This window comes from Ranitomeya imitator, chromosome 2, assembly GCF_032444005.1.
Source record: "Ranitomeya imitator isolate aRanImi1 chromosome 2, aRanImi1.pri, whole genome shotgun sequence".
NCBI classification, from domain to species: domain Eukaryota; kingdom Metazoa; phylum Chordata; class Amphibia; order Anura; family Dendrobatidae; genus Ranitomeya; species Ranitomeya imitator.
Window position 1 is genome coordinate 126,839,881 of NC_091283.1, and position 27,232 is coordinate 126,867,112.

The 27,232-nt window shown below is 44.9% G+C and overlaps 1 protein-coding gene across 1 annotated transcript in view; it reads left to right on the plus strand.

Moving 5' to 3' along the window:
- Positions 1-401: 401 nt before the first annotated feature.
- LOC138662079 (vascular endothelial growth factor receptor kdr-like) overlaps positions 402-27,232 on the plus strand; it is a 251,706-nt gene continuing 224,875 nt past the window's right edge. Inside the window, exon 1 of the mRNA XM_069747214.1 lies at positions 402-856. Coding sequence (XP_069603315.1) covers positions 793-856 — 64 coding nt within the window. The 5' untranslated portion in view covers positions 402-792. The remainder of the gene's footprint in view (positions 857-27,232) is intronic.

Below are 27,232 nucleotides of genomic sequence, written 5' to 3' on the forward strand. Positions count from 1 at the left end.
TGAATAAATAAATATATATATATATATATAACAATTTGAAGCAGCTATGTCATTGTTTTTTTCCTTGACAGCTGGTTATTTCACACTAGGATTCCTAGAAGGTTCAGGTCATTTCAGCAGTGCACTAGTTAACTCCCTTAGGTCATCTCCACTGAGGACCTGTAATCTACCTGTCAATGTTCCATCTATTATGAAAGGGCAGGAAGGGTCACAGTACTTTTTACACAGAGATCCTTTAAGTCTGCAGAGTTCGGCACAATCTGTGCAATCTTTGGCTTCAGTTGAGCCAGGAAAAGCTGCCTTGAAGGCATTGGTGACATGAGAGGTTCCTTGGCTGCTTCTGACGTATCTCCTTCCTCTTGTGTTCTGTATAAAGAATCTGAGCTTGGAGCAAACATCCCAGCACCAGACAGCAGAGGACAGGCAGGATCTCCTCACTGGCCATGGACTAATGCTCTCTCACAGCCTGTGTATGGTGTGAGCAGACAACCTCAATCCCAAGGGGGTGGCAGCAGGAAAGAAAACTTTGTCCAGAGCAAGAGGTGGGGGGGAAAAAAAAAGTTATTGGAGCTGCAGCCTGTGTGATCTTCTATTGTGCTCAGCTCCATACAGCAGCACCTGCAGGCAAAGGCACAAACAAGTCATGGGCTCTGTGAGCTGCTCCAGTGCTTAGGACCTGCTGCAGGGACCACTGTGGACCCCAGGACCTCTCATCAGGGATTACTGCATGCTGACTTCTTGACATTGATGGACCTTTTCCCTGTTGCCCCTGTATGATCATCACTTCTCACCATGCTCATCAAGCACTTTGTGGCTCTGGCTGTTATCTTGATCCAAGGCTTTCAGTGCAACCCAGGTAAGAAGAGGCAGTGACCATCATCTGCTCCAGTGCATGTGGCTCTGTAAAGTGTGGATTGGCTACAGAGGGTTTACTGCTGTGTCAGGTGTGTGATTGGCTGCACCATCTGGGAATGGATCACAGCTTCACATTTATGGCACTATGAAGGGGGATTTATGGACTGTAGTGCTAGTGTCACTCTCTTTGTTATTCAGTCTGAATATCCCAAATATTGACAGATAAATATTTGAATTTCTTTTGGAGAATTTTCCAAATCAGGAAAGTATCACGCAATTTATTAGAGGGAATTCCTGGGAACTTTCTAAAAGGGATACAGTGGGTGATCAGATAATTGAGATTTAGGATGGGGGTGACATAGTTAAGACAGTAGACTTAGAAAAGACTTCAAGTGTTGTAAAAAACTGCTATAGACATTGGATGTAAAATTGTTGTTGTGACTTTTCACCAATGATGTGCAATTAAAATAATAATAATAGGAATTACAACCATCACTCATTACTCTTCAATTGTGCCAACGAAACGATGGCGACATTCTCACTAGTGCAGGTATTACAGTTCCATAGTCATTATCCTCAAGTGTAACTTACTACTTTAAATGTGCATCTATTCTCCTGGCAAAGGTAAAGTGACTTGTTGGCATCCTCCAAGCACCCTGAGAGTGGAAGTATATATATATATATATATATATATATATATATATATATATATATATATATAATGTATGTATGTATATATATATATAATGTATGTATATATATATATATATATATATAGTGTGATTTATGTATCAGATCCTTGGTATTAATAAGCGGAAATGATAAATGGTTGATTATCTTCTAATAATAAAATACCTTCAATGTGTGGTTCAGGCGTACCAGGCCAGATTGAATTGCATTGGCTGATCTAATTGCAGTCTCATTATAAAATTACACGCCGTGGTAATACAAGCATGGCTAAACTTAGTACAACTGTGACTACAATTGGGATTCTGAGCTGTTCTCATAACTCAAGTGCTGTCTGGACACTTTCCCAATGGTGAAAGCCAAAGCGCTCTCCAACGTTACGTCATTCGCAGTGTTTTCTTTATGAAGAATGCTATTTCAGATATGTAGTAATATAATTGTTTGGCCGGGCTATAGATTTTTTTTTTTCCCCCCTTCAATTTCAGATATGTTTTCAATTAGCGCCACACAAGGTCCCACAACAAATGTAACTACAGTTTTTAATATCTACCAGCAGAGGGCGCTTCCCCACCCCTAATTATCAAAGTTGGAATCTGTCAAATGTCAAGTTTAACGTTATCCTTTTGGAACAGAAGTAAAATGGTCTCATATAGTCATTGGCCAGAATAAACTACTATCATAGGAACATATTTATTTAAAGATAATTATGATAAACTCCTTTCTCAGGCTAACTCACAGGGATCTCATCTCAATGACCACTTGGACAACACAATGGTCCCGATTCATCATTTGCAACTTTTTGAATTCACTTTTATTTCTTTTTGTTTGTCTTGTGACATTTACTGACTTTTTGTATACCAAATTCATCCGCATAGAGTACATGGGTCATGAATTTGTTGCAAAATAAAAAATAATCTTTTTTTTTTTTTTGTATTAACTTCTGTTTGTAACTTTTTAGCGCCAAAACTTGTACATTCCTTAAAAAGTTGTGCAAATTGAAAACTACTTCGGGAACTCCAAGCAGGAACTGCAATGAAACATATTTAAAAAAAATGTGATATTAGATAAAAGTTGCAATTCCTGAATCTGTCTAAAAAATATCTGGATAAGCAAAGATGAAGAGAAAATTGTATGTAAAGCGCTGTGGAATTAATGGCGCTAAACGAGTAAAATAAATTAAAAAAATTTAAAAAAAAAAATGAAAAAAGACTATAATAGAAAAACAATGTATAAAGTGGCACAAAACAAATAGAAAATGAGGCACAAATGCTGAAGCCGCTAAAAAGGAGCAAATTACTCCAGAAAACTGGAGAAACAGCAATGATGAATTGGGGCCAAAATAATTTTATGTAATTACAAAAGTAGACAAAAGTTTGAAAAGTCTTCCAGGGTCCCGATAAATATCATTCTTCACTGCTTGGCCAAATGTGTAGTCAGTATAGATGAGGCGGTTAGTGTTAGGTGCAGTCAGGAGACTTTAGGGCTCTACTTTGTGACCCTTTTCTTTCTCTTTGTTTAGAATCTTGGGGACTCTAAGGATCCGTCAGTAACATAATGAATGTAGCTCAGGTAGAGACACATATAGTGAATTTTACAGCTTTATAGTTTTGTGGACCTGCCTCTATTTCATCAAAGACATTTATAATAGCAATTTACTGCTCAAAAAAACCTTAATGCTACGAACCCCAAGCGACCTTATAACTCCCATTGTAAATCACCCTTTAATAACTGCATAAAGGATCCGACATCTTTATAACATCCTCTTATTCTCACTTTTATCTTTGCAGGCTGAAAATTTGGTACATTTTATAGTTTTTTCTAAACTTGTGTGTCATATAACTGTTTAACTTTATATTTTTTCTACTTTTTTTAATGAAAGTTTTAAGTTGCAGGAGACAAATGAATGCACTACATAGCGTCATTCTGCGGTTGCTTGTGGGGCACAGTTTTTATAGAACATATGTAGGGCCACTTTTATTTCCATGGGAAACTGACAAATCATCATAATATCTAATAGGTAATTTGTAAATAGTCCCAAAGCAAGCAAACTTTATAAAATGTTACCCCCAAATTATCAAATTATTCCCCATCCATTGGGGTAGGTGGTAACTTACTGATCTCTAGGGGTCAGACCACTGGGAGCACAAGTGATCCTGAGAATGGAGCTTTGGAACCAGGCTCTGCTGAGTGGCCTATTGAATTGAATGGGGATTTAGATGCTAGACCTCTGCTCTATTCATGGTCTATGGGACTATTGGAAAAAGCTGAGCACAAAGCTATTTCCCGCAGTCACATAGACAATGAATGGAGCATAAGTTGAGCTCTGCAGAGCCCAGATGCCTGGATACAGATCCCAGATCTGGGATTCAGTGAGAGTCTTAGTGGTTGGACCACCACCAATCAGTGAGTTACCCCTTATCCAATGCACAGGGAATAATGGCAATTAAATTGACTTCATAGCCAGCTTCAGATATGGTTACCTTCTGGTCAACCATTGTGTGTCCTACTGTTTTGGGCGTATAATATTGTGTTGGGCTTGGCCCTGGTTCCCCCCTCCCCGGATGATCTCCTTGTATTATAATTGGCCGGTCCACAGAGGTAGTCAAGTTAAAAATTATTGGTAAATCAGCAGCTAGGTATTGAGAACATGAGTTTTGTATCAATACCTAATAATAGATAGCAGAATTATTGTGCTACTCAGAATAATTAATATTTTGGAGCTCCGTATATACGTCATAAGGATGGATTTTTGGCTGTACACGGAGGGCGGTTATGTCACAGATCTGTTTTATGCTTCTACTATCAGAATTTCTCATAGAAAATAACACCAGGCTTCTATATATTTCCCTGCTGTCTTTCAGCTTGTTCTTGCCTTTTTATGACATTGCATTTAATCTATCACTAGGTTTTTGCTATCTCAGAACCGCATAATGTAGGAAAAAAGACCCTAATTCCAGCGATGTATCACTTAGATTACTGGGTGCCGCAGTTGTGATACAATCAGAGTTTTTATATGTAGCAGAGCTGAGAAAGCTAGCCCTGCCCACAATAGGCTCTGTATATACATTGTCTATAGACAGTGCACTGATTATCACACGAGGGGGCGGAGTCAGACAAGGAGTCACATGAGCTTTAGTCCAGGCAATGATAATGTTCTGACAATAAAACATTCATAGTATGGAAATAACAGCACACAGCCTAATAACTGACACGTTCCTGAAATCTGTATCTCATCTCCTACCCCAGGGTGTCCACAGATTAGATAGCAAAAACCAGATGACAGATTCCATTTAAAGGGAAAATGCTGCAAACTTTAATTTTCCAATAACATTCCTGATTTTTGTATCATATTGATCCCGCCAATGAGAATGCAAACGAGTCAATACTAGAAGCTGCTAAATACGCATGGCCCAGTATTCACCTACAACCCCTGGCAAACATACTGGTCTACCAGTATGTTTGCCTTTAACCCCTTCATGACCGGGGGATTTTTCGTTTTTCCGTGTTCGTTTTTCGCTCCCCTCCTTCCCAGAGCCATAACTTTTTTATTTTTCCGTCAATTTGGCCATGTGAGGGCTTATTTTTTGCGGGACGAGTTGTACTTTTGAACGACATCATTGGTTTTAGCATGTCGTGTACTAGAAAACGGGAAAAAAATTCCAAGTGCGGTGAAATTGCAAAAAAAGTGCAATCCCACATTGGTTTTTTGTTTGGCTTTTTTGCTAGGTTCACTAAATGCTAAAACTGACCTGCCATTATGATTCTCCAGGTCATTACGAGTTCATAGACACCAAACATGACTAGGTTATTTTTTATCTAAGTGGTGAAAAAAAATTCCAAACTTTGCTTAACCCCTCTGTGACCTTAGACGTACTATCCCGTCGAGGTGCCCTGGGCTTATCTGACCCTGGACGGGATAGTACGTCATAGCCGATCGGCCGCGCTCACGGGGGGAGCGCGGCCGATCGCGGCCGGGTGTCAGCTGCTTATCGCAGCTGACATCCGGCACTATGTGCCAGGAGCGGTCACGGACCGCCCCCGGCACATTAACCCCTGGCACACCGCGATCAAAGATGATCGCGATGTGCCGGCGGTACAGGGAAGCACCGCGCAGGGAGGGGGCTCCCTGCGGGCTTCCCTGAGCCCCCCGCAGCAACGCGATGTGATCGCGTTGCTGCGAGGGTCTCCTCACCTCCCTCCCTGCTCGAGCCCCGGATCCAAGATGGCCGCGGATCCGGGTTCTGCAGGGAGGGAGGTGGCTTCACAGAGCCTGCTCAGAGCAGGCACTGTGAAGCAGCCTGCACTCCTATCAGATCAGTGATCTGACAGAGTGCTGTGCAAACTGTCAGATCACTGATCTGTGATGTCCCCCCCTGGGACAAAGTAAAAAAGTAAAAAAAAAAATTTCCAAATGTGTAAAAAAAATAAAAAAAAATATTCCAAAATAATGAAAAAAAAAAAAAAATATTATTCCCATAAATACATTTCTTCATCTAAATAAAAAAAAAAAACCAATAAAAGTACACATATTTAGTATCGCCGCGTCCGTAACGGCCCGACCTATAAAACTGGCCCACTAGTTAACCCCTTCAGTAAACACCGTAAGAAAAAAAAAAAAAAAACGAGGCAAAAAACAACGCTTTATTATCATACCGCCGAACAAAAAGTGGAATAACACGCGATCAAAAGGACAGATATAAATAACCATGGTACCGCTGAAAGCGTCATATTGTCCCGCAAAAAAAGAGCCGCCATACAGCATCATCAGCAAAAAAATAAAAAAGTTATAGTCCTGAGAATAAAGCGATGCAAAAATAATTATTTTTTCTGTAAAATAGTTTTTATCGTATAAAAGCACCAAACCATAAAAAAATGATATAAATGAGGTATCGCTGTAATCGTACTGACCCGAAGAATAAAACTGATTTATCAATTTTACCAAACGCGGAACGGTATAAACGCCTCCCCCAATAGAAATTCATGAATAGCTGGCTTTTGGTCATTCTTCCTCACAAAAATCGGAATAAAAAGCGATAAAAAAATGTCACGTGCCCAAAAATGTTTTCAATAAAAACGTCAACTCGTCCCGCAAAAAACAAGACCTCACATGACTCTGTGGACCAAAATATGGAAAAATTATAGCTCTCAAAATGTGGTATTGCAAAAAATATTTTTTGCAATAAAAAGGGTCTTTCAGTGTGTGACGGCTGCCAATCATAAAAATCCGCTAAAAAACTCGCTATAAAAGTAAATCAAACCCCCCTTCATCACCCCCTTAGTTAGGGAAAAATAAAAAAAAATGTATTTATTTCCATTTTCCCATTAGGGCTAGGGTTAGGGCTAGGGTTAGGGCTAGGGCTAGGGTTAGGGCTAGGGTTAGGGCTAGGGTTAGGGCTAGGGTTAGGGTTAGGGCTAGGGTTAGGGCTAGGGTTAGGGCTAGGGTTAGGGCTAGGGTTAGGGCTAGGGTTAGGGCTAGGATTAGGGCTAGGGTTAGGGTTAGGGCTAGGGTTAGGGTTGGGGCTACAGTTTGGGTTGGGGCTAAAGTTAGGGTTAGGGTTTAGATTACATTTACAGTTGGGAATAGGGTTGGGATTAGGGTTAGGGGTGTGTCAGGGTTAGAGGTGTGGTTAGGGTTACCGTTGGAATTAGGGTTAGGGGTGTGTTTAGATTAGGGTTTCAGTTATAATTGGGGGGTTTCCACTGTTTCGGCACATCAGGGGCTCTCCAAACACGACATGGCGTCCGATCTCAATTCCAGCCAATTCTGCGTTGAAAAAGTAAAACAGTGCTCCTTCCCTTCCGAGCTCTCCTGTGTGCCCAAACAGGGGTTTACCCCAACATATGGGGTATCAGCGTACTCAGGACAAATTGGACAACAACTTTTGTGGACCAATTTCTCCTGTTACCCTTGGGAAAATACAAAACTGGGGGCTAAAAAATAATTTTTGTGGGAAAACAAAAAGATTTTTTATTTTCACGGCTCTGCGTTATAAACTGTAGTGAAACACTTGGGGGTTCAAAGTTCTCACAACACATCTAGATAAGTTCATTGAGGGGTCTAGTTTCCAATATGGGGTCACTTGTGGGGGGTTTCTACTGTTTAGGTACATTAGGGGCTCTGCAAACGCAATGTGACGCCTGCAGACCAATCCATCTAAGTCTGCATTCCAAATGATGCTCCTTCCCTTCCGAGCCCTCCCATGCGCCCAAACGGTGGTTCCCCCCCACATATCGGGTATCAGCGTACTCAGGACAAATTGGACAACAACTTTTGTGGACCAATTTCTCCTGTTACCCTTGGGAAAATACAAAACTGGGGGCTAAAATATAATTTTTGTGGAAAAAAAAATATTTTTTATTTGCATGGCTCTGCGTTATAAACTGTAGTGAAATACTTGGGGGTTCAAAGCTCTCACAACACATCAAGATGAGTTCCTTAGGGGGTCTACTTTCCAAAATGGTGTCACTTGTGGGGGGTTTCTACTGTTTAGGTACATTAGGGGCTCTGCAAACGCAATGTGACGCCTGCAGACCATTCCATCTAAGTCTGCATTCCAAATGGCGCTCCTTCCCTTCCGAACCCTCCCATGCGCCCAAACGGTGGTTCCCCCCCACATATGGGGTATCAGCGTACTCAGGACAAATTGGACAACAACTTTTGTGGTCCAATTTCTCCTCTTACCCTAGAGAAAATACAAAACTGGGGGCTAAAAAATAATTTTTGTGGGAAAAAAATTTTGTTTTATTTTTATGGCTCTGCATTATAAACTTCTGTGAAGCCCTTGGTGGGTCAAAGTGCTCACCACACATCCAGATAAGTTCCTTAGGGGGTCTACTTTCCAAAATGGTGTCACTTGTGGGGGGTTTCAATGTTTAGGCACATCAGTGGCTCTCCAAACGCAACATGGCGTCCCATCTCAATTCCTGTCAATTTTGCATTGAAAAGTCAAACGGCGCTCCTTCCCTTCCGAGCTCTCCCATGCGCCCAAACAGTGGTTTACTGCCACATATGGGGTATCAGCGTACTCGGGACAAATTGGACAACAACTTTTGAGGTCCAATTTCTTCTCTTACCCTTGGAAAAATAAAAAATTGGGGGCAAAAATATAATTTTTGTGAAAAAATATGATTTTTTATTTTTACGGTTCTGCATTATAAACTTCTGTGAAGCACTTGGTGGGTCAAAGTGCTCACCACACCTCTAGATAAGTTCCTTAGGGGGTCTACTTTCCAAAATGGTGTCACTTGTGGGGGGTTTCAATGTTTAGGCACATCAGTGGCTCTCCAAACGCAACATGGCGTCCCATCTCAATTTCTGTCAATTTTGCATTGAAAAGTCAAACTGCGCTCCTTCCCTTCCGAGCTCTCCCATGCGCCCAAACAGTGGTTTACTGCCACATATGGGGTATCAGCGTACTCAGGACAAATTGGACAACAACTTTTGAGGTCCAATTTCTTCTCTTACCCTTGGAAAAATAAAAAATTGGGGGCAAAAATATAATTTTTGTGAAAAAATATGATTTTTTATTTTTACGGTTCTGCATTATAAACTTCTGTGAAGCACTTGGTGGGTCAAAGTGCTCACCACACATCCAGATAAGTTCCTTAGGGGGTCTACTTTCCAAAATGGTGTCACTTGTGGGGGGTTTCAATGTTTAGGCACATCAGTGGCTCTCCAAACGCAACATGGCGTCCCATCTCAATTCCTGTCAAGTTTGCATTGAAAAGTCAAATAGCGCTCCTTCCCTTCCGAGCTCTCCCATGCGCCCAAACAGTGGTTTACTGCCACATATGGGGTATCAGCGTACTCAGGACAAATTGGACAACAACTTTTTGGGTCCAATTTCTCCTGTTACCCTTGGTAAAATAAAACAAATTGGAGCTGAAGTAAATTTTTTGTGTAAAAAAGTTAAATGTTCATTTTTATTTAAACATTCCAAAAATTCCTATTAAACACCTGAAGGGTTAATAAACTTCTTGAATGTGGTTTTGAGCACCTTGAGGGGTGCAGTTTTTAGAATGGTGTCACACTTGGGCATTTTCTATCATATAGACCCCTCAAAATGACTTCAAATGAGACGTGGTCCCTAAAAAAAAATGGTGTTGTAAAAATGAGAAATTGCTGGTCAACTTTTAACCCTTATAACTCCCTAACAAAAAAAAAAATTGGTTCCAAAATTATGCTGATGTAAAGGAGACATGTGGGAAATGTTACTTATTAAGTATTTTGTGTGACATATCTCTGTGATTTAATTGCATAAAAATTCAAAGTTTGAAAATTGCAAAATTTTCAAAATTTTCGCCAAATTTCCGTTTTTTTCACAAATAAACGCAGGTACTATCAAAGAAATTTTACCACTATCATGAAGTACAATATGTCACGAGAAAACAATGTCAGAATCACCAGGATCCGTTGAAGCGTTTCGGAGTTATAACCTCATAAAGGGACAGTGGTCAGAATTGTAAAAATTGGCCTGGTCATTAACGTGCAAACCACCCTTGGGGGTAAAGGGGTTAAAAAAAAAAAAAAAAAAAAAAAAAATTGCGCCATTTTCCGATACTCGTAGCGTCTCCATTTTTCATCATCTGGGGTCGGTTGAGGGCTTATTTTTTGCGTGCCGAGATGACGTTTTTAATGATAGCATTTTGGTGCAGATACGTTCTTTTGATCGCCCGTTATTGCATTTTAATGCAATGTCGCGGCGACCAAAAAAACGTAATTCTGGCGTTTCGAGTTTTTTTCCCGCTACGCTGTTTAGCGATCAGGTTAATACTTTTTTTTATTTGATAGATCGGGCGATTCTGAGCGCGGCGATACCAAATATGCGTAGATTTGATATTTTTTTTATTGATTTATTTTGATTGGGGCGAAAGGGGGGTGATTTAAACTTTTATGTTTTTTTTATTTTTTTCACATTTTTTTAAACTTTTTTTTTTAACTTTTGCCATGCTTCAATAGCCTCCATGAGAGGCTAGAAGCAGGCACAACCCGATCGGCTCTGCTACATAGCAGCGATCTGCTGATCGCTGCTATGTAGCAGAATTGCACGTGTGCTGTGAGCGCCGACCACAGGGTGGCGCTCACAGCGACGGGCAATCAGTAACCATAGAGGTCTCAAGGACCTCTATGGTTACAATATACAGGCATCGCCGACCCCCGATCATGTGACGGGGGTCGGCGATGACGTCATTTCCGGCCGCCTGGCCAGAAGCGGTAGTTAAATGCCGCTGTCTGCGTTTGACAGCGGCATTTAACTAGTTAATAGGTGCGGGCAGATCGCGATTCTGCCCGCGCCTATTACGGGCACATGTCAGCTGTTCAAAACAGCTGACATGTCCCGGCTTTGGTGCGGGCTCACCGCGGAGCCCTGCATCAAAGCAGGGGAGCCGGCATCGGACGGTATAGTACGTCCGATGCCGGTAAGGGGTTAACAACCTTCCCATATTGTTTGTATTTGGTCCAGATTTTAGACACAGCTGACTGTGAACCACCAACATCTTTTGCAACATTGCGTGATGATTTGCCCTCTTTTAAGAGTTTCATAATCCTCTCCTTTGTTTCAATTGACATCTCTCGCATTGGAGCCTTGATTCACGTCAGTCCACTTGGTGCAACAGTTCTCCAAGGTGTGATCACTCCTTTTTAGATGCAGACTAACAATCAGATCTAATTTGATGCAGGTGTTAGTTTTGGGGATGAAAATTTACAGGGTGATTCCATAATCTTTTTCTCAGAATTGAGTGATTCCTTAATTTTTTCCCTCAGAATTGAGCGATTCCATAATTTTCCCCCTATGCCTGGTTAAAAAAAGTAACCATTACTGACTACCACATTTTTTGTTCTTGATTGCTTTTAGTGTTTCTTAAAGCCAGAAAGTTGCCATTTGAAATTACTTTAGTTTTGTGCCATGTCTGTGATCTGCTTTTTTTTTCTACAAAATTAAACTGAATGAACATCCTCCAAGGCCGGTGATTCCATATTTTTTGCCAGGGGTTGTATGACAGGGTGCAGTGATGAACCTGAACTGACGGAAAGCAATGGTGGTCTCTACAGATATGCATCTCTCGCCGCTCTGTAGAATACTTATGTAAAACTGCACACTTTACACCCCTCAGTCGATTTCCTGCCAGATTTCACCACCTAATTCCCTAGTAGTCCTCTCACTGGAGTGTTGTCTAAAGTAACATGAAGACCTGATGATGTTCATTCTCATTGAAGGTTACGTTTTTTGGAGAGCTGCACACAGAAGACAGGGACGATTATTAATGTGTAGAACTGTAGCTCTGAAAGGTTTGATCTATCACCTTGAGTTTCCATGTAGAGATACAAGAACGGAGGCTTAAGGTCAAGCCAAAGAGCAAGGAGGGTCTGCACTTATAAATCAGTTTGGAATAGACCAGACGATTGTGACTAGGTGGGCTAAGCTCTTATCTTCTGTCAAGGCTTCGGCTTATTTATTGGCTGCAGACTTAAGTGGGTAATGCCTTAAAGAGCCTGGATGCTCTATAAACCTTCCAGAGAGCAGGTCAAGTGTGCTTTATGGTTCCTAGCTGGAAGTAGATCATTCTTCTGCTTAACAGTCACTGGGGAGAGCACAACAGAACTGTATACCCATTACATGTATTGATTGTCTACTGAGAGCAGGGCTAAATGTTGTGGAGTACTGGGTGTCATCTGTTGCTTGAGACTGAAATCGCAGCGACACATCGCAACATTGCATGTAATGATTCCCTATGGTGTCGAATTGTGACCTGCTGTAACACGGAGTTGCAGATGTTTCCAAATATGTTGGCTTTTCTGTGGCAAGCGACACACTTTGCATAGGCTTCAGTGTGACACAGCATGGCCCGGTGAGCTATCCTTATGTCCTAGGGATTATGTAATTGTCTTGGCTGTATCTAGTTGGGGTATATAGACCGGGATTCCCATCTCAGCCATCCTTTAAGTACAGAGTGAGTCAGGACCAGGAGTTCGCCTTTGGTCAGACCTCCAACTAGCAGAGATTTATGACTTAGAACCATCAACATTCTATGATAGGAAATCCCCATTTTTAGGAAAGCGTCTTGTAACTGCAGGCAGGACCGGACTGGCCATCTGGCAATTCTGGCAAGTACCAGAAGGGCCTGTCTGGTCATGGGCTGCCTTGTCTGCTACGTTGTTTACAGAATCGGTGTTCTCAAGACACCCAAATTGTTAAGAGTTGTGACTGAGTACAAAGTCGTTGACTCCATCACTTACAAGGATAACATGGGCCTGTGTGATTTCAAATTCCTGAATTTCAGTCCCAGTCCGTACCTGCTATGGGGGGTATATTATATTCTATGGAGGAGGCTGTGTTATATACTATGGGGGCTGCATTATATTCTGTGGGGCCTACATTATATATTATGGGGAGGTGGGCTGTATTATATTCTATGGTGGGCTGTATTAGATTTTATGAGGGATGATTGCATCATACTCTTTGATGGGGCTGCATTATATTCTGTGGGGAGGTGGGCTGTATTATATTCTATTTGGGGCTACATTATATTCTATGGGGGGCTGTATTATATTTATATTCTTTGAGGGGTGATTGCATTATACTCTATGAGGGGGCTGCATTAAACTATGAGGGGGGCTGCATTATATTCTATGGGGTAGCTGCATTATACTCTGGGTTAGCTGCATTATACTCGGGGGTGGCTGCATTATATTCTGTAGCATGGTGGCTGCATTATACTATATGTGGGCTGCATGATACTGTATTGAGGACTATGGGGAATATGTTACATTATATGAAGAACTATGGGGTGCATTATACTATGGGAAGTGAATTGTACTACATCGATGACTATGGCGGTGCATTGTACTATATGGAGCACTATGAGGAGTGTATTATGCTATATGGAGGACTGAGCAGTGTATTTTAATATATGGAGGACTATAGGGAGTGTATGATACTATATGGAGGACTGTCGTGCACATTATAATATATGGAGAACTATGTGGTGTATTTTACTAAACAAGTAAAATGCTGCATATTCAGATTGTTTTTGCTGGAACAAAAATAATAATAAATAATAATTTTATTTATATAGCGCCAACATATTCCGCAGTGCTTTAAAAATTATAGAGGGGACTTGTACAGACAATAGACATTACAGCATAACAGAAATCACAGTTCAAAATAGATACCAAGAGGAATGAGGGTCCTGCTCGCAAGCTTACAAACTATGAGGAAAAGGGGAGACACGAGAGGTGGATGGTAACAATTGCTTTAGTTATTCGGACCAGCCATAGTGTAAGCCTCAGGTGTTCATGTAAAGCTGCATGAACCAGTTAACTGTCTAAGTATGTAACAGTGCAGACACAGAGGGATATTAACTGCATAAAGTGTATGAGAACATGATACGAGGAACCTGATTATGTTTTTGTTTTTTTGTTTTTTTATGATAGGTCACACAGGGATCGTTAGGTTAATGCATTGAGGCGGTAGGCCAATCTGAACAAATGAGCTTTTACGGCATTCTTAAAACTGGGGGGATTGGGGATTAATCGTATTAACCTAGGTAGTGCATTCCAAAGAATCGGCGCAGCACGTGTAAAGTCTTGGAGACGGGAGTGGGAGGTTCTGATTATTGAGGATGCTAACCTGAGGTCATTAGCAGAGCGGAGGGCACGGGTAGGGTGGTAGACTGAGACCAGAGAGGAGACGTAGGGTGGTGCTGAGCCATGGAGTGCTTTGTGGATGAGGGTAGTAGTTTTGTACTGGATTCTGGAGTGGATGGTTAACCAGTGTAATGACTGGCACAGGGTAGAGGCATCGGTGTAACGGTTGGTGAGGAATATGATCCTGGAGGGAGGCCGATTAGTAGAGAGTTACAATAGTCCAGACGAGAATGAATAAGTGAAACAGTAAGAGTTTTTGCAGAGTCGAAAGTAAGAAAAGGGCGAATTCTAGAAATGTTTTTGAGGTGCAGATAAGAAGAGCGAGCCAGTGATCGGATGTTGGGGGTGAATGAAAGCTCGGAATCAAGGATGACCCCAAGGCAGCGGGCATGTTGCTTTGGAGTAATGGTGGAACCGCACACGGAGATGGCAATGTCAGGCAAAGGTAGGTTAATAGAGGGAGAAAACACGAGTTCAGTTTTTGACAGATTCAGTTTCAGATAGAGGGAGGACATGATGTTAGAGACAGCGGTAAGACAATCACTGGTGTTTTCTAAAAAGGTCAGCGTGATAAGAGGAGAAGTGTATAATTGGGTGTCATCATCATAGAGATGGTACTGGAAACCAAATCTACTGATTGTTTGTTCAATAGGGGCAGTATACAAAGAGAAGAGGAGGGGGCCTAGGACTGATCCTTGAGGAACCCAGAAGAGGAGGGGGCCTAAAAAATCATTGTTCTCAGAAGCACATCGCCGGTGTAAACTGTAGATGTGCTGCTGATAACATGATACTGTATGGTGATCTGTTAGTGATCTATTAGTGATCATTCTGTCCCATCATTATTCCTCAGCTGGTGGAAAGAGGCCGGGAAACAAGCGTTGAACAACTTCAGTATTGTCGAACTCATTTAGCGGCCTGAGATCAGTGCATGTATATACAACTGAAATGCTTTTGTGTGATGTGCAATATGTTAGCATTTGGGGCCCCATTTTAAACTTTGGCTAGGGCCCCACTTTGCCTAAAACCGGCCTTGCCTACAAGTGTACAAAGATATTATACAGTCACCATGTGACAAGTGGGCCTGGGCAACTTCAAATGCCAGGGCTGAATTTTAGTCCCAGTCCGGCCCTGGGCATCACTAAAGGGAACTTTTGGGTCACCAGCTTATATTTTGCTTGGTAAGGTATTTATTTTCATTTATTTATTTCACTTATTTATATAGTGTCATTAATTCTGTAGTGCTTTACATACACTATTGGCACTGTCCCCATTGGGGCTCACAATCTAGATTCCCTATCAGTCTTTGGAATGTGGGAGGAAACCCACTCAAACACGGGGAGAACATACAAACTCCTTACAGATGTTAGGTATAAGAAAAGTTCACACAGGCTTCAAAAATATTTAGAATTGAGAGTCCACAGTGGTTGATACCTTTTAATGACCTTGACCCCAGTGATGTTTGGGTTAGCATAAATTGTTCACTAGGAAGAAAGAGGTTTTCTGGACTTACAATATTGATGACCTATCCTTATCAACATCATTGGGGATACTACTTGGCTTCCCAGATAATAAGCTTGCTTTGATGAAAGTCAAATACCCATACTAAAGGATATCACCCATTTATTTCCATGAGGGATTTTTTTTTAAAGTTCTTGAGTTACAGGGGTGTTGTGTTATGTTCAATAAAATAGAAGCACCTTCCTTTATACAGAGTGGAGCGCGGTAATTTGCTGATTTGGGAATGAAATAAAAAAATTATGATCATTAGAAAAATTTATTTTATATTTTAATTATACTGAACAGTAATGGAATTTTTAAATTACATGGTTTTAAATAGTGTATCTGGCAAATGTCGACCTTCGCTATCCACACACTGCTGCATACGTTTTCTGAAGTTTTCATGAACTCTAACAAGTACCGTTCGGAGTTCACAGTTATGGCACGACCATTATCCTGAAAAAAGTAAGGACCAATGATGCCTACTCGTGATATGGCGCACCACAGAGTGACGCGGTCCGAATGCAGAGGTCTCTCGTGAACTTCTCTGGGGTTTGTTTCACTCCAGTAACGCATATTTTGTTTGTTTACACACCCACTGAGGTGAAAATGTGCCTCATCAGAAAAAAACACAATTGCGTCACGGGGTATCGTTGCTAACATGTCTTCACAAGAGTTCCGCCGTGTCAAATAGTCCCATGCTGACAAATGTTGGACCACGCACATTTTATACGGGTGAAAATTCAGTTCATCATGAAGAATCCGGTGGAGAGAACGTCTTGAAATGCCAAGAGCAAATGATTGCTTCCGAGCAGAGCGTTTCGGAGATTGCAGTACTGCTGCTCTAACTCTCTCGATGTTTTGTGGTGTTGTAATCCTTCTCTCAGGTCCCCTTCGTACACATGACACATTCCCTGCTGTTCTGAATGCATTCACCCAATTTACAATTGATTGCCGTCCAGGAACACGTCCGCGTGGAGGAACAGCGAATTGTAAACGAAAAGCACGCTGCACTGCAATGATCGAGTGGGCATTTGAAAAATACGCTTCAACACAAAATGACCTCTCCTCACGTGTCCACTGCATGATGGCAACTGAAAGGCAGAGGAATACAAATCTCCCATCAGCCACTGTAAGCCACACCCACTCTCCCCTCTCTTCGACCGACAGTGCCGCCACAGCATGCAGTGCAAAAAAGCTAATTACCGCGCTCCACCCTGTATATATTGTTTCATAAGATATGGAAGAAATTCAAGACAATTTTTAATATGCTAGTTTCTTATCAATATCCCCACAGTGGTAAAATATGTCTTTTCCCAAATTATACGGCAAATAAATTTGTACATGTTAGGAGTAAGGGGATTACATTATGTTTCACATTTGTTTGAAAATGATGCCATTCGTTCATTTGACAGTTTGACTTCACAATTTACGATATTTTTTTTGCTTCGGCTGTGCATCTTTCTAGTGACTTAAAGATTTATAGTGCAAAGTTTTCCAATATTGGATTTTCTTACTGGTTTCAAAGTTCCCTCCAAGAAATCCTCTAGGAATTCTAGGAAAGATCAGGGTAGTGATCAAACCAATGTTAAGGGAGTTACATAGAAGTGAAAGTAGGATAGCACTACTTTGGGTTTTCCATTGGAATGACCGAAAATTGTTTTCTAACGAGAACTCCGACAGAGCCCTGATGGAGCCATGCACTGGAATGAAGGTCAGGGAGTCACTATGGATGTCTGGCTTCTATCCTATCTATATTTCAGACATGCATAAAACATGGTTTACTAATAGCTCGGTCTTATCCGACCATGCTCTGGTGTTATCAGCGTATCTAGGCGTGCTTGCATATTATGTTTGAGTCCTCGTGGCTGCATGATTTGCAGATGCCAGACAGTCTCGACACATGCAGGGAATGCCTGTTTATTAGGGATTCCCCGCATGTGTTGAGGCTGTCTAACAGCCATGAGTCATGCAGCCGCCGGGACTTGAACATAATATACGAGCACGCCTAGATACTCTGATAACACCCAAGCATGGTCGGATAAGACCGAGCACGTTCGTTCATCACTATTTACCAAGTCAAATGGAGGATGGTGGGGAGAAGACAGCCGGTGACCACATCATACTAGTCTCTCTCCCTATAGTCCCTGGCCAGCTTTTGTAATGTTTTCTCTGAAACACTGCAATGTTTTAGAGTCAACCACATCTGGCGGTTAGGGCAGCATGAATCTAATGACAGGATCCCTTTAATGGCATATTATAATTGCATCAGTAGCCCTATGGCATGCTTTAACCTTTACCTTACATGTTTATGAGACCCCAGTGTAATTTAGTTTAGAGGTGAAAGTCGTAAGAAACGTCCTTCTAACGATACATACTTCTTACCCACTAAAGAGGCGTTTGCCTGTTCTTGTACCTGGAAATATAGTTATAATGCTGTTTTACAAGCATGATCTTTTACGATGAGGTGACAAGTCACCATAGTATTGGAAAAAAGTTCCAGAGGTGTGATGATTTAAATCCTTTCGAGAACAGTATTTTTACTATGCATGCGGCCAATTGGCAGTAAAGTGGTTTTCCGAGCTAATGCCCACTGAAGAAGGAGGAAGCGCTGGGACTCCGGAACTGTGCTCAGCTCTCTCCTAACAGCCTTGCATTTCCACCTAGCTCCTCTCAGCCTTTCCTGTGTTTCTGCTTAGTGTGGGAAAGATGCAGCAAAGGAAGTGCTCAGGGTGTTTGCACAAGCTCACTAGAATTGTTCTCTGTTTCAGGGTCACAATAGTGGGACCTCAAAGATATTGTACATAGTCAAGAGAAGGCATGGGATTTATGAGCACAAAGAAAACCATTTATCAACGTCCCACAGCTGTAGCACGTGGGCATCACACTACAGGACAACCTGGTTGGAGAAACAGTTAACACATCTTAAGCTGAGTACACACTATGTCTGCTCACTTAACCTTCAGTGCACGGTAGGAGCATTTTTCCAGATACTGTAATAAGCCCCTATTCATCAGATGAAAGCCAAAAGTGTGTTCTTTCACCCTCTGTCTGGAAGGAAATACATCTGCTTACCTTTTGTTTTATTGTATAGGAAAGCACAGCAGACCTCACTTTCATACATAGAGGGTCACTGCAAGGAGATATGGTAACCCCACCAAATCTAAAGGCACGGGCTCTGCAGTGGGTCCGGGGCATAGGCAAGGTAGGGAGAGGAGGAGGACGTTCAGCGGTGCTGCCGTCTGTGCGGGGAACAGTGCAGGGGGCGAGGCTGTGGAGGTACTCACGGCACCGGACATAGGGGACCCCGAGGAGTTTCCCTCCCTGCCCTTTGCGGCTAAGCCGGTTATCACCAGGGCCGGGGAGGGTGAGGGGGATGTCCACACCGTTGCGAAAGGGGGAAGGTGTGGGCAGATTTCATCCCTGCTCACTGCGGCTGAGCTGGCCGACGCCGGGGCTGTGGGGAGCAGGTCCGAGGAACATGGTGCGGCGAAAAGGGGGCACACTGTTGTGACAGGGGCGCAGTGCGCCTCAACAGAGGAAAGGCATGCGGCTGCGACATGGGAGCAGCGTGTCCAAAAACCACAGAAAAAGCAGGATAAATCATCTGCAGGGAACACTGGGCGCCCTGCTGCGACGGGAGGACAGAGTGCTCCAGCACCCAAGCGTGACACCAGGACCCCGAAGTCTGTGGGTGCAGGGCTGGTGGCGCCACCCAACAAGCAGTGGGCCCAGAATAATAAAGTGCAAACTGCTGCAGTAGGGGGGCAGGGCGCTCCAGAGACACAACAGAGCACCAATCAAGGGAAAACGGGTGGTGTGACGCTGCACCCCTCCCCCGGTCCAGCAGGTGTGAGTGCAGAGAAACCAGACACAAGTGAGGAAGGAATGGATGTGACTGTGGAAGGTGCAGAGAACACTGGGACAAATGGTTGTGAGAATACTGGTAATAAAGTGACGGGAAGTGGTGGCAATGGTAAGGGGAATGAAAGGAGCTGTGCAGGAATTGATGGGAGTAGTAGTGAAGTGAATGGTGGGAGTAGTCATGTTGAAAATGATGGGAGTAGTGGTGGAGTGAATGAGGAGATCATTACTGGTGTTGGTGGAGGGGAAGCAGGTAGTGGTCCCACTGTCCCCCCAGTGGTGGCGGGGCCTTCAGCCCCAAGCTATTCAGGAGCTGTCACTGCTGGGAGTAGTACTGCGCCCTTGTCTGGTGACCCTGATGATGGTGACTTGCAGCATTACTTCCTGGATGCCCTGAGGAAAGGGGAGAGTTCCATCAATGTAGAAGGGAGGGAGGTTGATATGTCTTTCTGGATAGAGAGACACGGTCTTTCCGCCTTCCGAGATAGAGGGGCAGAGACTGTCTGGTCTCTGCCGACACTGGGGCAGAGGAGTAACCATAGGAACGTGGCCCGTCTCCAGTGGGTAAGCAAGGGTGCCTGTCCTGATCGGTCAAAGGTTGCTGAACTCCTGCTGGGGATGGGCTCCGCGGCATATGACATCTTCGCCTTGATCCATCTATATGGGACCTCCTACTTTGATGTCAGCTTCGTGAGACCGGAGGGCCTTGAGCTTTTCTGGTCTCGCCATGAGCTGGCTTGGGGTCGCCCCGAATGGCAGGGTTTCCTCCCTGTAGCAATATCCCCCCAGAACTCAGGAAGGTGACCGTTTTGACCAGTAACGAGTCACTTTCCTGTGTCGACATCTCCACCTGGGTTGGACGATATGGCGACATCGTCGGTAATCCTGAAAAGACTCTCGTCGACCATGGTATCTGGTCAGGAGCCAGGACCTTCATGGTGAAATTGAAAGTTTCAGGAAACACCGTTACCCATATCCCTTCCTCAACATTTTTGGGGAAGGACAGATCTTGATTTTCTACTGGGGGCAGCCTAAGGTCTGTCACAGGTGCGGCAGCCCCACACACTTCAGTGCGCAGTGTACCACCCAGAAATGCGCACTGTGTGGGAACTTCGGCCATCTCACTGCTACCTGTGGCAGAATTAGGTGTATCTTGTGTGGTGACCTCGGTCACCTGTTCAGTCGCTGTCTGCGTACCTTTGCTAATGCCGTCCTGAAAGCGGCGGGTGCGGGATAGGCGAAAGCCGGGACTAATCTCGCTGGTGAAGGGACCAGTAGGGATGGAGGAGGCAGGGAACCGGTGAGGAGGAGGCTGCTGCCATCCAATATCAGGCGGAAGGAGCAGCGCCATGGGAACAGGGGGCAGGGAGTAGTGACCCTAAACTCTGACCTGGGTGCTTTACTTGCAGCTGAGGATCCTAAAGACAGCGAATTGAGCGAGGAAGTCAAGAGACTTGAAAGAGAGGAGCAAAAGGACGCCATGTCTGCCCAGGAACCTTCATCCAGTGACAGCCTGGATGAGGGAGAGGGGATGTGGTCACAGCAAAAGAAAAAGGGGTAACAGGAAAACAATTAAGGATAAGAGAGGGTCCGGGACTTGAGCCTCCTCCTTGGAGTGCAACCCCTCTGGCTCTCTAGACCTGATCCAGGTGCCATTGGAAGGTCCAGCCGCTCCCACCCCCCCCCTCTCTGGTGGATCTCTCTAACCGGTTCTGGGCTCTCCAGGACTCCCCTCCAGAGGGGGGCGATGGGGACCCGGAGCTGGAGGTTGCGGATAGGGTTGTTGGGGCTCAGGGGATCGCTGGGTCTTCTTCTCAGGGGGCAAATACAAAGCCTTCTGGGGGGAACTACCTCAGGACCACCAGACAAGGGCCAGAGTATATGTAAGGAGAGAATGGATGAGTCTGTCTTAAGTGCACTAAAAGCTCATCATTGTCAGAGGAAGAGGGTGAAACTGTTGGGGGTGGGAAAAAAAGGCTATCTAATTCAATCAATCATGATGGTGGCACCCACCCCGTTGATGCTGGCAAACATTAATGTTGCCAGCATAAAGTCGGAAGCGGCAAGGTACACGGCCTTTCATTTTCTTGGCCAACTTGACGCCGACATTTTGTTTTTGCAGGAGACTAGGTTGACTAACCTATCAACCTTGCATAAAGCAAGGCGGGAGTGGAGGCACGTGCCCTTCTACTGGTCTCTTGTGGCCGAGCCATATAGCGGGGTGGCGGTCCGTTTTAAGACTGCAGCGGTTGAATGCAGACGATTGATCGAGTTAGAAATGGGGAGATGCTTGATCCTAGATGTCTCCATGGGGGGAAAGGAGCTTCAGCTCATTAAGATCTACGGTCCCCAGTCCAAGTGGGACCGCAAGTGTCTCTTCATGAAGATCAAACCTTTCTTATTTTTGAGTCAGCAGGCGGTCTTTGGAGGGGATTTCAACAACGTCACGAGACCCTGTGATAGAGGAGGTTCTGGAGACCGGCTGGCTTATGAATGTGTCGCGCTAAATAGGATAGTAAGTGAGGCACGCCTGGTGGATGTTCACATCCGGCACAACACAGGCCACTCAGGGTTTACCTTTTTTAGAGGTAGTCAGTAGAGGTTAGACAGGTTTTATTTGAAGGAGGGGGCCGTCTCATCGCCGTTGAAGCTTGTGGAGGTGGAGTTCTCCGATCACTGTTTGATTATGTTTTCTCTGAGCGTTACAGAGACTCCTCGAATGGGAAGAGGTTATTGGAAACTGATTTCGTCACTCCTTGAGGAAGAAGCTGTAAAACGGTCCTTTGAGGAATTTCTTTAGAGCCAGGTACCACTGCTGGGCCTAAGTAACACTAAGTCTGAGTGGTGGGAGATGTTCAAACATCCGGTGGCGAGATTCTTCCGGCAACTCTCGAACCTCAGAAGCCTGAACAGGGATTGCCTGTATCAAAGCCTGAGGAGGAGACTCGAGCATCTTGTCTCGACTGGGGGTAGCCGCGAGGCGATCTCCAGTGTGAAATCCTTGCTAAAGAGGTGTCAGTACGATAGGCACGCAGCTTTGGTTTTTGAGAGGGACTACGAGAAGTATTACTCGCCCGACCCTTACAGAAACTGCAAGATGTCAGTGTATAGTAAGATAGTGACGGGGCTGATGGACAGTATGGGATCCCTGAGAAGGTCCAGATCAGGGATCTTGGAGGTCGTCAGTTCATACTACTCGCAACTCTTGGGAAGGAAGGAACTGGATCGTGACAGGATGTCAGCTTTCCTGGCTGAAGCTGTTCCTGAGCCAGGGGCTGATCTCTCGCTTGGTGGTCTGGCAGAAGCGATCAAAGACAAGGAAGTGAGACTGGCGATCGATGGGTTCCGGCCCAAAAAATTGCCAGGTCCGGATGGCTTAACATCCGAGCTCTTTAGGACCTTTAGGGACTCCTTGGTCCCCCTCTTGACTCAGGTGTCTAATGAGTGTCTCTCCTCGGGCACTCTGCCGAGATCATTAAGGAGGTCGGCTTTGATCATTTTGTCAAAGGGTAAGGATCCGTCACGCATTGAGAATTGGCGTCCCATAGCATTTCTCAATGTGGACAGGAAGGTTTTGGATAAGATACTCTTCAAGGGGCTGGTGAAGTTTGCGCTGCGGCTCCTTTCAGAGGCCCAGCACTGTTGTGTTCCTGGCCGTAGCACTTTCAGTGCTGTTCTGGGTGTCCGAGAGGCCGTGGAGCAAGGCAGGGCGGGCCTTTGGAAGGGGCTCTTGTTGACCTTGGATCAGGCAAAAGCCTTTGATCGGGTCGACCACGAGTACCTCTGGTCCACTCTTTTGAGGTATGGTCCACCTAGAGGGTTTGTGGACTGGCTTAAGTCCCTGTACTTAGACTTTCCCTCTGGTTAACGGGTGGATTGGACAACCTTTCGGGGTAGGATCTGGTGTCCACCAGGGCTGCCCTCTTAGCCCTTTGCTTTACACGTTTGCGATCGATCCCTTCCTCAGAAGGGTCGATTGTGGACCATTGGCGGGGGTGAGGATGGGCGGGGTGGCGCTGGAGGCTATCCTGAGGGTAGTGGCCTACGCGGACGACATCACCATCTTTGTTTCTTCGCAAGAGGAGGCGATGGTGGTGATGTCAGAAGTAGAGAGCTACCCGGAGGCATCCACTCCAGAGTCAACCAGGACAAGTGTGAGAGTCTCTGGCTGGGAGGCGGGGATCCCGCGTTTGATCTTCCGGACACCCTCCCCCAACCCCAAGAGCATGTCAAAGTCCTAGGCATGGAATTTAGTCAGGGTGATTACCCCACGAAAAACTGGGAAGGCAGAATCAAAGGTGTCGCCCAAAGAGTGGACCAATGGAAGGGTTGGTCTTTGACCCTGAGGGAAAGGGTTGACCTGTGCAAAGCTTTCCTGCTCCCCTTGCTAATCTACCTGGGCAGCGTCTGTGTCTTGCAAGAGCCTCTCTTGGCACGGGTCTACAGTCTGTTCTTCCAGATGTTATGGGGGAATAGACTAAACCTAGTCAAACGGGAGGTCACTTACCGCACGAGGAGACTAGGGGGGTTGACTATGGTGAACCCCGTGGTGATCCTAGTGAACACCTTTTTGAAAGTTAACGTGGCAAACCTCTGGAAAGAGAGGGCTCCTCCATGGGTATTCTCCTGCAAGGGATGGTTTCAGCCTTTCTTCCCAGAATGGGAGACAGGGGAAGATTGAAGGATCTTTGCACACCGCACGGACATCTCCCGGCTTATGTTACCCCGGTTCTGAAAATTATGCGCCGGTGGGGTCTGGGAATGTGGGAGGTGCGGCTCCGTCTCCGTCTCCCGGGTCCTCTGCCTGTGACGTTCACAGATCAGAGGGCGCAATGATGCGCTTAATGCGCGCCGCCCTCTGACTGAACAGTCACAGCCAAAGGACCCGGAAGAAACGTCAGGCAGCGCTGGAACGGGACAGGTGAATATAGCAAGTGTCGGGGGCCTGAGCTAGCGGCGTTACCGGCACCTGACCCCCACAGCGCACCGGTGTCCCCGCCTGCTCAGGCCCCCAGCACTCGGCACCCAGCGACGATAGGTGAGTATGGTATTTTTTTTTTATATATATCGCAGCAGTATACGGGGCATACACTATGGAGCATCTTATGGGGGCCATAAACCATAATGGAGCAGTGTACGGGGGCATATACCATGGAGCATCTTATGGGGGCCATAAACCTTTATGGAGCAGTGTACGGGGCATATACCATGGAGCATCTTATGGGGGCCATAAAACTTTATGGAGCAGTGTACGTGGCATATACTGTTATGTTTGCTAATGACAGGTGTTATGAAGGCAATCCAGAAACACAGTGTGCTTAGCGATCAGAGCGCACACAGTGATCTGACAAATACCCAAAAATACAAGAACGAGCTCTGAGATGTGGAAACTCTGTAGACTGCACACCTGATCCTATCCTAAACACAACTAAAAGCGGCTGTGGATTGCGCCTAACAACTACCTAGGCAACTCGGCACAGCCTAAGAAACTAGCTAGCCTGAAGATAGAAAAATAGGCCTGACTTGCCCCAGAGAAATTCCCCAAAGGAAAAGGCAGCCCCCCACATATAATGACTGTGAGTAAGATGAAAAGACAAAACGTAGGGATGAAATAGATTCAGCAAAGTGGGGCCCGATATTCTAGGACAGAGCGAGGACAGTAAAGCGAACTTTGCAGTCTACAAAAAACCCTAAAGCAAAACCACGCAAAGGGGGCAAAAAAAACCCACCGTGCCGAACTAACGGCACGGCGGTACACCCTTTGCGTCTCAGAGCTTCCAGCAAAACAAAAGACAAGCTGGACAGAAAAAAAGCAACAAAAAGCAAAAGGCACTTAGCTATACAGAGCAGCAGGTCACAGGAACAATCAGGAGAAGCTCAGATCCAACACTGAAACATTGACAAGGAGCAAGGATAGCAGCATCAGGCGGAGTTAAGTAATGAAGCAGTTAACGAGCTCACCAGAACACCTGAGGGAGGAAGCTCAGAAGCTGCAGTACCACTTGTGACCACAGGAGTGAATTCAGCCACAGAATTCACAACAGTACCCCCCCTTGAGGAGGGGTCACCGAACCCTCACCAGAGCCCCCAGGCCGACCAGGATGAGCCGCATGAAAGGCACGAACAAGATCGGAAGCATGAACATCAGAGGCAAAAACCCAGGAATTATCCTCCTGAGCATAACCCTTCCACTTAACCAGATACTGGAGTTTCCGTCTAGAAACACGAGAATCCAAAATCTTTTCCACAATATACTCCAATTCCCCCTCAACCAAAACCGGGGCAGGAGGCTCAACAGATGGAACCATAGGTGCCACGTATCTCCGCAACAACGACCTATGGAATACATTATGTATGGAAAAGGAGTCTGGGAGGGTCAAACGAAAAGACACAGGATTGAGAACCTCAGAAATCCTATACGGACCAATAAAACGAGGTTTAAATTTAGGAGAGGAAACCTTCATAGGAATATGACGAGAAGATAACCAAACCAGATCCCCAACACGAAGTCGGGGACCCACACGGCGTCTGCGATTAGCGAAAAGTTGAGCTTTCTCCTGGGACAAGATCAAATTGTCCACTACCTGAGTCCAGATCTGCTGCAACCTATCCACCACAGAATCCACACCAGGACAGTCCGAAGACTCAACCTGTCCTGAAGAGAAACGAGGATGGAACCCAGAATTGCAAAAAAATGGAGAAACCAAGGTAGCCGAGCTGGCCCGATTATTAAGGGCGAACTCAGCCAACGGCAAAAAGGACACCCAATCATCCTGGTCTGCAGAAACAAAACATCTCAGATATGTTTCCAAGGTCTGATTGGTTCGTTCGGTCTGGCCATTAGTCTGAGGATGGAAAGCCGAGGAAAAGGATAGGTCAATGCCCATCCTACCACAAAAGGCTCGCCAAAACCTTGAAACAAACTGGGAACCTCTGTCAGAAACAATATTCTCAGGAATGCCATGCAACCGAACCACATGCTGAAAGAACAAAGGTACCAAATCAGAGGAGGAAGGCAATTTAGCCAAGGGCACCAGATGGACCATTTTAGAAAAGCGATCACAGACCACCCAAATGACTGACATCTTTTGAGAAACGGGAAGGTCAGAAATGAAATCCATCGAAATATGTGTCCAAGGCCTCTTTGGGACCGGCAAGGGCAAAAGCAACCCACTGGCACGAGAACAGCAGGGCTTAGCCCTAGCACAAATCCTAAAGGACTGCACAAAAGTACGTACATCCCGTGACAGAGATGGCCACCAGAAGGATCTAGCCACTAACTCTCTGGTACCAAAGATTCCAGGATGACCAGCCAACACCGAACAATGAAGTTCAGAGATAAGTTTATTAGTCCACCTATCAGGGACGAACAGTTTCTCTGCTGGACAACGATCAGGTTTATTCGCCTGAAATTTTTGCAGCACCCGCCGCAAATCAGGGGAGATGGCAGACACAATGACTCCTTCCTTGAGGAACCCGCTGGCTCAGATAAACCCGGAGAGTCGGGCACAAAACTCCTAGACAGAGCATCCGCCTTCACATTTTTAGAGCCCGGAAGTACGAAATCACAAAGTCGAAGCGGGCAAAAAATAACGACCAACGGGCCTGTCTAGGATTCAAGCGCTTGGCAGACTCGAGATAAGTCAAGTTCTTATGATCAGTCAATACCACCACGCGATG